Source organism: Chiloscyllium plagiosum, chromosome 41 (genome assembly GCF_004010195.1).
Source record: "Chiloscyllium plagiosum isolate BGI_BamShark_2017 chromosome 41, ASM401019v2, whole genome shotgun sequence".
NCBI lineage: Eukaryota > Metazoa > Chordata > Chondrichthyes > Orectolobiformes > Hemiscylliidae > Chiloscyllium > Chiloscyllium plagiosum.
The window spans coordinates 8,780,529-8,792,241 of record NC_057750.1 but is presented as its reverse complement, the minus strand read 5'-3'; the positions used below and the strand labels follow the sequence as shown (position 1 = coordinate 8,792,241).

At 44.9% G+C, this 11,713-nt stretch overlaps 1 protein-coding gene across 1 annotated transcript; it reads left to right on the top strand.

Annotated features, from left to right (window-relative positions):
• Positions 1-584: 584 nt before the first annotated feature.
• Positions 585-10,167, top strand: tmem160 (transmembrane protein 160). Its single transcript, XM_043680890.1, has 4 exons — positions 585-854; positions 4,746-4,770; positions 5,756-5,848; positions 9,028-10,167. Exons 1-4 carry the CDS (start codon positions 675-677, stop codon positions 9,279-9,281), a joined length of 552 nt encoding a protein of 183 aa, XP_043536825.1. The 5' UTR covers positions 585-674; the 3' UTR covers positions 9,282-10,167.
• Positions 10,168-11,713: the final 1,546 nt, after the last annotated feature.

Here is an 11,713-nt window from a genome sequence, read left to right as displayed (position 1 = left end):
AACTTTATTGTCTCAGTGAGTTGTTAATGTCTAGGATGTTTTACCTAGAAAACGGTAGTGGAGGCAAGTTCAAGATGGCATTGAATGAGTTTTTTGATAGAAAAAATGGTGCAGGGTTACTGGGAAAAGCTAAGTCACGATATTCATTCTAAGAGATGGGCTGAATGGCCTCCTTCGGTCCAGTCCCATGCCATGTGGTTCTGCAGCCATCAGGGGGCGCAGCTTGGCTCCTCCTACAACGGAGAGTCTCTCTCCGAAGCGATGCGGTCTTCCAGCCATTAGAGGGCACAGTTGGCATCCTCCACATTCCACTCAACCATCCAGGGTTCCCTGCGGTCCTCCAGCCATCAGAGGGCGCAGCTCGGGTCCTCCTGCAACGAAGCGGGTTGGTCCCCGAAGCTATGCAGTTCCCCCCGGCATTAGAGGGCACAATTAAAGCGCTCCAGCTGCCGTGCAGCGCCGTCTCATGACATGGAGTCCTCCAACCATCCGGGGGCGCAGCTCGCGGTCCTCCCTCTGCCTGTCGGCGGGAGGAGTCCTCCGAGTGGAGCGCCCCCTTCCTCCCCTACAGCGGCCGGAGGACCGAACTGCAGCTTTCTCTTCCAGTCGGGTTTTGTTTCCCATTCGAGCGGGGCCTGGCCTCTTCACTGGGCTCCCGCCGCAGCAGCGATCGGATGGCGTCTCTCCGCGCACTCGGGGCCTTGCGACGGCACATCGGCACTCACTTTGTCCGCAGGAGGTTCAGCTTGTTCGGCAGGAGCCGCAACCAGAGCCGGGCCGGGCCTAGGCCAGGAGCAGCGAGCTCGGGTACGGGGCAACCGGGGGTGACCGAACTGGACAGGGCGGATGCCTGGGTGAGGAGAGCTGGGTGTCAATGAAATGAAACTGCTCATCACAGAAATGTTATAAACGGTGAAAGCAATAGGCAAACAAAGTGTATTTTCCAAGTAGATTTTTTTTCTAGTCTAAAATATAATGGAACAAATTAAATGGTTTTAAAAGCTAAATCTAAAATGCAGCAACTATCTTGCCTTTGTAAAATATTGTGGGATCTCAAGATGAATATTCAGGGTTACATGTGGCTTTTTAAGAGGATAGGCAGGAAGTGGGGGGGGGGGGGAGAGAGAGGTGGTGTGGCTTTGTTAGATGTGGGTTTTGTCTGGGCTACAACATGGAACAAGTGCAATAGCAAGAAACCATAGAATCCCTGGAAGCAGGCCATTTGGCCCTTTGAGTCCACACTGACCCTCCAAAGAGCGTCCCACCCCAGACCCAACCCCAGCCTCCCCCATCCCAGACCCAACCCCAGCCTCCCCAATCCCTGTTACCCTGCATTTCCCATAGCCAATCCACCCTAAACTGTTAACCACAATCACCTGATGAAGGAGCGTCGCTCCGAAAGCTAGTGTGCTTCCAATTAAACCTGTTGGACTATAACCTGGTGTTGTGTGATTTTTAACTTTGTACACCCCAGTCCAACATCGGCATCTCCAAATCATCACCCTAAACTGCACATCTTTGGACTGTGGGAGGAAACCGGAGCACCCAGGGGAAACCCATACAGACACGGGGAGGATGTGCAAACTCCACTCAGACAGTCGCCCAAGGCTGGACTTGAACCCAGGGCCCTATGAGGCAGCAGTGCTAACCACTGAGCCACTGTGCTGCCTTGGGTTGCGTACATAATACTCATACTGGTGTCAGAGTTTTTACAGCATGGAAAAAGGACCTTCAGCCCATTATGTCAGTGCCAGACATCAAGCATCTGTCTGTTTTAACCCCCCCGTTTTCAAATACTTGTCCCAGCCTTGGTGTGGAGCGTATGAAATAACCGAGGAAGAAAATGCCGTTGGGAGCTTTTGGCTCCTTAACAGTAGCTGCGTATTAGTTCAGAGAATAAATTGGGGTGGTATGGTGGCTCAGTGCTTGGCACTGCTGCCTCACAGTGCCAGGGACCTGGGTTCTATTCCACTCTTGGACGACTGTGTGTGTGCAATTTTGCACGTTCTCTCCATTTCTGCCTGGGTTTCCTCCAGGTGCTCCAGTTTCCTCCCACAGACACAGATATGCATAGTTGGTGCTAAATTGCCCAGAGTATTCAGGAATGTGCAGGCTAAGTGGATTAGCTATGGAAAATGCAGGATTACAAAGATAGGGTAGAGGGTGTGGATCTAGGTGGGATGCTCTTCAGATGGCCATTGTGGACTTGATGGGCCCAATGGCCTGCTTCCATGTTGTAGGGATTCTTAAAAATGTAATGAGAAGATGTAAAATGAGCTGTCACAGGAAGTGGTGGACAATTACAACATTTAAAAGGCATCTGGATGGGTATATGAATATAGCCATATGAATAGTAAGGGTTTAGAGAGAGATGGGCCAAATGCTGGCAAATGGGACTAGATTATTTTAGGATATCTGGTCGGCATGAACGAGTTGGATCTAAGGGTCTGTTTCTGTGCTGTACATCTCAATGACTTTAAAAGAGGCAATGCATTATTCATAGGTGACTTTAATCTTCATATTGATTGGGAAAATCACATTGGCGGAGGTTGCTATGAGAAAGAATTCATGGAATGTGTTCGGAACTGTTTCTGAGAACAATATGTTGTGGATTCAATCAGGGATCAGGCTGATTTGGATCTGGTAATGTGTAATGAGATAGGTTTAATAAATGATTCAGAGTAAAATATCCCCTCAGAAACAGTGACCGTGAGATGATGGAATTCAGCATTCAGTTTGAGAGAGAGAGACTTGGGTCAGAAACAACTGGGCAAAACTTAAAAAAGAAACTTAAAGGGGAATGAGGGCAGAGCCAATTGGAGTAGACTGGGAAAGACGTTTAGCAGAATTAAAAACAGTTAAGGAACAATCACAGAAGCTTAAGAAAGTAGTTCATGACTCATAATAAACCAGGACCACAATTTAAAAGGGGAATGCCTCACTGGTCCAAGTTAAGAATTTTGTTTACTAAAAGGTTTGTGAACCTCTAAAATTCCCTATTGTAGATGGCTGTTGAGACTGTCTTTGGGTATATTTAAAGTAGAGATTGATAAAGTTTTGATTACTCATGGCACATAGGGTTTTGGGAATGGGCTGAGTAAAGGGCACTTAAGTGTTCAATCATCCATGATCATATTGAATGGTGGGGCAGACTTGATAGACTGAATGGCCATCTCCTGTTCCTCTGTGGTAGGTGAGACACTTCATCCATAAATCATAATCACTTATTAGGTTGCAAGGAGAGAGTTGTTTAACATGATTGCTGTTTTAAGGTTGAAATGTCAATTCCTATGCATCGTGGAAGCTGATTGGAGAATAATTGCTGGTGAGAAACTTATAGAAATTGGCAGGACCACCCCCTCAGGACTGGGGACTGTAAATACAGTGTGACAGGTTTACATACCATCCACCATTATCAGTGCATAGACAGGAATTTATAATAGTAACATTTACAGGACATACAAAGTTTTCACATATTTTGGATTGAATGGAAAATGTGTGCTAAGTACATAGATTCATTATTGTGTAGATTCTGTTAGAACATTTTATTCTAATTATATGATTTTCCTTAATTGCTGCTGTAAAGCCCATTAATTGCTTTACCACCTTCAGTCTAGAGTTATGCAACACCAGCCATCCATTCTCAACTCTGTAAACTTGAGGCCATCCATAACACTCTGCTCATGTCCAAACTTACACCCAGTCTAGTTTGCCCATTACCCTTGTGCTTGCTGCCCCACACTGGACCTCAGTTACGGAACAACTAAGAAATAATGTCATTCAGGCCATCAAGACCTTTCCATCCTTCAGTAAGATCATGGCTAATCTGTGGCATTACCTCTGCTTTCCTGGACTCCGCTGGAAATGAAATATGTGTTCACCTCTGAGAATTCCAAACACCGACAACCCTCTGAGAGTCCAAGTTACTTGTCATCTTCAGGAGAAACACTCATCTTTGAACTATGTCCCCTTGTTCTGGAGTCCCCCATTTGAAGAAACATTCTCTACCTTGTTAAACCTCCTTTGGATTTGTTTTAATAAGATCACCTTTCATTCTTCCAAACGCTTTTGAGAGCAGGCTAAAGCTGCATGGCTACCTGCGCAGGCACACTGAGCAGTCATCCAGTCAATGCATTCATGTCTGTTTGTGAGAGATTAGAGGGAGCTTAGGTATATCCCTAACTTGCTCAACCTTTCCTCCTGAGACAAACCCCTTAATCTCAGAGACTGTCCTGGTGAACCTTCTGTGAGCTGCCTCCAATGCAGGTCTGTCCTTCCCTCAGTAAGAATGATGCTCCTGCAGGGCTGTCGGTGTGATCTCAGCAGTACCGTGTGGTTACAGCAAGACATCTTTACTTTTATACCTCCCCACCCCCATTTTTCACTAAAGGCTAACATTTCATTGGCCTTCCTAATCCCTTGTTGTAGATCCAGTGATTGATGAATAGACAGAATGTCTGTAAGAGTGGATAGGTTGGCTTTAATCTCGAGCCATTTGAGACCGATCAGTGTTAACTGTGCAGCTCGGTGAGGTAGTGTGGGCTGAGGGCTTCTGTGGAACAAACCTGCTGTTGGATGAGTTTGTGCGGCCAATGATTCAGCTCTGTGCCAATGTGAATTGAGGAAAGGCTGGACTGAGCACCTCCTGTGGTACAATGTTGCAAATAGTCCAGCCCTCTCCAAATTTGAGCTGTACCGAGTCTGGATGCGATGCTTACTTTTGATTTGTCTTTATTTTTTCACAGATGCTCAGGAAGGCCCACGAAACAGGTATGCATTATTTCTAAAACCACACAAAATTATTTTTATTCATATATTTATGAATTGGTTTCAGGCAAACAAATCTAAAATATAAAACTTCCTTCTGTGGAAGAAAGGCTATCAGGGTTCCATGTAAAAGCAGGGTGAATGGGTCGACGTGAGTTGTTCTTGCAAAAAGCCAACCCAGGCAGGTTAGATGTAGTTTATTTTTGGATTATCTTCCCCAAACCCAGCTGGCATCCCTGTTGCCTGTGTTCTGTGCCAACTCAGATAGTTAGATTATGGGCAGGAAATTAGATTAGATTAGATTACTTACAGTGTGGAAACAGGCCCTTTGGCCCAACAAGTCCACACTGACCCTCTGAAGAGCAACCCACCCAGACCCATTTCCCTACATTTACCCCTTCACCTAGCACCAAGGGACAATTTAGCATGGCCAATTCACCTAACCTGCACATTTTTGGATTGTGGGAGGAAACCAGAGCACCCGGAGGAAACCCACGCACGCACGGGGAGAATGTGCAAACTTCACACAGACAGTTGCCCGAGGCTGGAATCGAACCCGGGTCCCTGGTGCTGTGAGGCAGCAGTGCTCAGTGGTTAGCACTGCTGCCTCACAGCACCAGGGACCCGAGTTTGATTCCAGCTTCAGGCGACTGCAAACCTGTCGAGCCCAAGTGCCCTTGGACCGACAGAGCAAGGTGGATCAGCTACAATTCCTTGAATCACGACTCCAGTGATTCCCACTGGCAAATATTTTGCTTTCGAACGTCAGTTGGGAGTGGGGAGAGGTTAGTTTGTACTTGGCTGCAACATCATGGGCTTCATTCAGCCCACTCCCAATGCTGGAGTCACTCTCGAAGAATGGCCACTGTCTGGAGGCACTACTTCTGTAGGGCTGGCGCCTTCATTGACAGAAGGTGGAAACAAAGAGAAATGAGTTGAATTGTGAGGTGTCATGTAGTGACATTACTCAACTTTCCCTTTCCCATAGGATTCCTGTCCTGGTTTCGGAATGGGTTGCTAGCAACTGGAGTGGGAGTGATATCGTATATGCAGAGTGACACAGGAAGAGAGGCAGCTTATGGTGAGTGATTCCACCATGTTTGTACCTTATGATACGGCAACTATGCTACCCCTTAACAGGTTTTTTTTCTTTGTTCTTTCATGGAGATGTGAGCGTTGTTGGTAAGGCCAGAATTTTTTGCCCGTCTCTAATGACCCTGGAACTGAGTAGTTGGCTAGGGCTGTTAAGAGTTAACTGCATTGCTGTGGGTCTGGAGTCACAGACCAGGTAACGACAGCATATTTCTTTTCAATCGATATTAGTTTCATGGTTCACCATCTTTTATTCATATTCCAGATTTATAGATTGAATTTAAACTCCACCATTTGAACCCATGTCCCTAGAACCTCTGACTACTAGGCTGGTGACAAACCCACTCAGCCACAGCATCTCTTAGTTCCATTGTGTTGGACCAATGAAGATTTAACCTCCAGTTTGTGGCTTGATCAACAGGTTTCATTTACATAATGCTTTATTAATGCAGTGAAATGTCCAAGGCTGGAGCATTGCCAAAGTTTGGCCGTGAGCTACAGGAGGAGATGTTAACGCAGCGATGCTTGGTCAAAGAGGGAATCTTTAAAAAGTGTCTTAAAGGAGGTGCAGAGATTTATTGAGGGAATTCCAGACCCAAGCAGCATGTCTGCCAATGCTGTCGCAACAAAAATCAGGACCTGCATGAGAGGATTAATTAGCTCCTTAATCTTATAAGCTACACTATTAAACAAATGCTGGTATCACTGCACCAACATTAGTATTGGCTTTTGTTGCGTGCTTTCAGAGTATAGATGGCACTGACAAAGCTGCACTTACAGTCCATCCTCTGATGATCAGACTGTGCTTTGTCTTTGATAGTGCTCACTTTCCTCAGAGAGAGTTAAGGCACACCTGTTTAGACTGAAACTGAAGCTACATGAAGGGCAGACTGTTAGAGGCATCAGCATTTTTGGAAGGGCATAATGTGATAGTACTTAGTTACTTCTGCTGCCAGTTCTCAAAGTAAAATGGTTGAGTAATCTTTGAGTCTCAGTAACTGGGAGCAATATTACAGAAGTATCATGAATCCAATGGATTTTTATTTGGCTATGTGTTTGATGTTTCAGATGAAATCAGCAGCCTATGCAATGCAGAAGCATCTTAATTCAGGGTTTCTCTGAGGAAGCCTCTGAAATGTAAATTTTTTTTATTATGTAGGTATCGGAACACACCAGATTGCCGCCTCCTTTAAAGACCGTAATTTTCCCTCCCACGTCATTGAAGATGCCCTCCAACGCATCTCATCCACGTCCCGCACCTCCGCCCTCAAACCCTACTCCTCCAACTGCAACAAGGACAAGAAAACCCCAGTCCTCACCTTCCACCCAACAAACTCTGCATAAACCACATCATCCGTCGACATTTCCACCACCCACAAACGGACCCCACCACCAGGGATGTAATTCCTTCCCCACCCCTATCCACTTTCCGCAAAGATCATTCCCTCTGTGACTACCTGGTCAGGTCCATGCCCCCCAACAATCCACCTCCCTCCTGGCACCTTCTCCTGTCACCGCAGGAATTGCAAAACCTGTGCCCTCACCTCCATCCAAGGCCTCAAAGGAGCCTTCCACATCCATCAAAGTATCACCTGCACTTCCACTAATGTCATTTATTGTATCTGTTACCCCCGATGCGGTCTCTTTTATAGCGGGGAGACTGGACAGCTTCCCACAGAGCGCTTCAGGGAACATCTCCAGAACATCCGCACCAATCAACCCCACTGCCCCGTGGCTGAACATTTCAACTCCCCCTCCCATTCTGCCGAGGACATACAGGTCCTGGGCCTCCTCCACTGCCACACCCTCACCACTGACGCCTGGAGGAAGAACTCTTCATCTTCCGCCTCGGAACTCTTCAACCTCAGGGCATAGATGTGGACTTCACCAGTTTCCTCATTTCCCCTCCCCACACCTTACCCCAGTTCCAAACTTCCAGCTCAGCACCATCCTCATGACCTGTCCTACCTGTCAATCTTCCTTCCCACCTATCCACTCCACCCTCCTCTCCAACCTATTACCTTTACCCCTTGTTCCATACACCTATTGAACTCACAACTACCTTCTCCCCAGCCCCACCACCTCCCATTTATCTCTCCAGCCTCATTCCTGATGAAGGGCTCCTGCCCGAAATGTCGATTCTCCTGCTCCTCGGATCCTGCCTGATATGCTGTGCTTTTCCAGCACAACTCTAATCTTGATTCTAATGTTCAGCATCTGTAGTCCTCACTCTCGTCTGATTACTTAATTGCCAAAATGTCAGTTAAGAATGTCGTGGGTCTGAAATCACATGTAAGCCTTCCCTAAAGATGTTTTTGGCAATCAGCAATGGTTTTATAGTTATCATTAGACTCTTAAGTCCAGATTTTTATTAATTTCAAATTCCACCATCTGCCAAACCCGACTCCCCATTATCTGTGTCTCTGGCTTAATAGTATAGCCACTAGGCCATTGCCTCTCCGTGAAAGGTGGTGTCATTTAAACTGTACAATAAAATCTTTTCTATCCATGTATTTGTCCAATGCCATTTAAATGTTGTTAAAGTACCTGCCTCAACCACTTCCGCTGGCAGCTCATTCCATTTGTGTACCACCCACTGTGTAAAAAAGTTGCACCTCAGGCTCCCTTTTATTCTTTCCCCTGTAACCTTAAACTGATGTCCTCTAGTCCTCAATTCCCCAACTCTGGGGAAAAAGACTGAGTGCATTCACCGTATCCATGCCTCTCATGATCTTCCACACTTCTGTAGAATCTCCCTTCAGTCTTCTACACTCTAAAGAAAAGGGAGTGTTTCAGTTACTTTCAGTTTAAAAGCGTAGAGGGAGCTTCATTGTGCAAATTGACTGACATCTGGAGAACAATGGTACCAACTGTGAAGTTTTTTAGGTTGCCTTGACCTGATGAAAGTCAGTGTCTGAATTCAAGTTCTTTATGATACCATTGCGCACTGAGTTCTAACGGAGGGATTGTGTACCAAACTCATTAAACAAAACAAGTATTTTGCTCTTGTCATTCTAAAAGGTGTCAAGATTTTAATTGTCAGTGGTCACTTTGGGTTGTCTGGCATTGTGAAAGACGATGTACAAACCCATGTACCTTTCGTCCTTCGCTGATTTTGTATATATCATTTGGTTTCTAACTCTGATCTCCTGCCCCCTCTGTTTCCAGGATTCTTCATCCTTGGAGGAGTCTGTATCTCCTATGGGAGCGGCTCGTACATTGCTAACCTCTTCCTGCTGAGGAGGATGATGATGCTCTCTGTGCCAACAGCATTGGTGAGTGGGCTGGTGGTGGGGGCAGTGGCCCTGTTTTGGCTGTGTGCCGTCTCCCTTTACATCGGGCGGCTAGAAGTGGAGATCATCCACGACGAGGAATGTGAGGACTGCAAGTCAAAGGAGGACAAGAGCAAATCGGACAAGTAACGAGAGCAGATACAGAAAGGAGGCGATCGGGTGTTGAAAGCTGAATCTTGCATATGTAGAAATCTGTATATACATATTATGGGTGCACAGGATTTAAAGTTCCTATGTTGAAGCAATTATTGACACATCAAGGCTAATTCATTGGCTATAAAGCACTTTGGGACATCAGGCATCATGAAGGGCACGATATGAATGTAAATTCTTTCTTCTATTTAATCACTGAACTAAGGAAAAGAATATGAAATTGATGTTCCCACAGTTGGGGTTCCTTTTTTATTTTGTTTCTGGATGGGTTCAGAGATGTACCAGTCTGGGAAGTTCCTACATTAAAGTGGCTGAGGTGGGCTGTCTTATGGAGCAAAGGATCCACTGGAAGCACACGCTATAAGAAAAGTAACAAATGCCCAGTCTGAGTTGCTTATTCAGTGACCATCCCCCAAACCTCCTCTAACAGCCCTGTCTGTTTAATGGATAGGATAACCATTAGGTTTACTGTTATCCTTTCATGTGATTAAATAGCCTTGCAGTAAGTTACAACTTATTCATGGACAGCAACTGCCAGAGCATACCCAGACTTAGCACCATCAGGATATTGGAATTGACCAAAGGCCAGCTTGTGACGGGCCAAATGGCTTTGTGTGCTGCATCATTCCCTGGCTTATTCCTGGCCCCTGTTTGCGAGCCTTTTATTGCACATGATCTTTGACCTGTGCAGCTCTCATTCAAAGTTTCTGATGAAGACAACCTCCTTCTTTGGGTTATTTATTGATATCTCCTTGGTATTGTGAAAGAGCTGGATATTTAAATGTTGATTTCACAAGTGGCTTCTTGCATTCTTCTGCACTTCAACATGAACAAATTAAATAAAATACAAATTTAAAATGTTGAACATGTGTGTTGTATAAAAACTCACTGATGATGTAGCTGAGATAACTTTTCAGCTTCCAGCAAAACAGCAATGGGAAATGGAGGCCATCATGTGCCAGATTAAAGATAGGATTTGAGTTTAGCCAGAAGTTTCTCTTCCAGACATGTTTAATTCATTGCACATATATGTATGTATTCTAAAGAATGTACATATGTTTATATACATACATGTTACACAGGAACCTCTGTGTTAGGCCTGATGTTAAACATATTCACTCTTGTTTGCAAATTCCTTCATGTCCCACACGACCTCCAACTTGAACCTTATCCACCCCAACCTACACGGCATTAGCCGTGTTGCAATTTTGGACTCTTGTGCAATTTCCCCAATTTTAATTGCTGTACCATTGGCGAATCTAGGAAACTCTTGCTACTGACTTTTACTTTCCTTCAAGCCACTCTGTAAAAGCTTTTCTCTTTGACCAAGCTTTCAGTCACCTCAACCTAATGCCACTACCTGTGTCTTGGCATCAAATTTTGCTTGATGCTCCAGGGATGTTTTAATGTGTTCAAGGTGCTATACGGTTGTATGCGTCTCTCAGCCTAGTATAAATACTTCCCTATTTCTACCTTTTTTTAGCTTTGACAAAGGGTCAGTTAGACTTGAAATGTCAGCTCTTTTCTCTCCTTACAGATGCTGCCAGACCTGCTGAGATTTTCCAGCATTTTCTCTTTTGGTTTCAGATTCTAACATCTGCAGTAATTTGCTTTTATCAAGTTGTATGCTTGTTCCCAGCATTGCTGTGACTGATTATCTGACTGTAGATCTCATTTTGTGGGATCTTGCTGTGCATGGATTGGTATATCGCAGCCATGACTCACCTTTGATACTTACTTTGTCAGCTGTAAAACACATTGGGAATGTTCTGAGGGATGGGGGAAGGTGAAAGGTACTACAGCAATGCAAGTCATCAGCATGTCACCAAGCTACAGTGTTTCTGTTCTTTGCTGATTAAATTACTGCTTTCACTTTCTGCTTAAAGTGCTGTGGAAAATGCAACGTAACTGATATTAAATGAGGAGTCAGCAGACAGAGGAGTGTTGTTAGTTTGTATTTTTTGTTTTTGAACCTTGATCAAATCAAGTTTTTTTTTGTCTTTTTTTTTCCCAGTTTAATGCCAATCTGTCCTCACAGATCAGACTGGCAACATCGAATGTTTAACATTTATACAGTTTACACAGTGGTTGGGGGAGGGGGGCAATGAAGTGCGTTGGAACCCGCACAGTTGACAAGTGCTTTAGAAACAGTTTACGTTTTACGAACAAAGTACAGTGAGAAGCAACAATGAGCCAGTCGGTGTGGATTAAACAGGCAGGCCAGCTTTCCAGTCTCTCCATCTCACTCACAGAAACGTTTTCAGACAGACTTTCCCTTTTTCATTTCTCCCAAAAGATGCACCACTGCTATCGGCTTATGGTGATAGAATTACATTTGGAGGTTCCATTGTCACACTGGTCCTTAAATATGCAATTAGTGTAAATTTACTGTAAAATACAATATGTAC

Excerpts from the sequence above, each read along its gene's own strand:
- tmem160 (XM_043680890.1), top strand. The coding sequence starts at position 675 with ATGGCGTCTCTCCGCGCACTCGGGGCCTTGCGACGGCACATCGGCACT. Across the intron at positions 855-4,745 it reads TGGACAGGGCGGATGCCTGG|ATGCTCAGGAAGGCCCACGA; the intron begins GTGAGGAGAGCT and ends ATTTTTTCACAG. Across the intron at positions 5,849-9,027 it reads AGGAAGAGAGGCAGCTTATG|GATTCTTCATCCTTGGAGGA; the intron begins GTGAGTGATTCC and ends CTCTGTTTCCAG.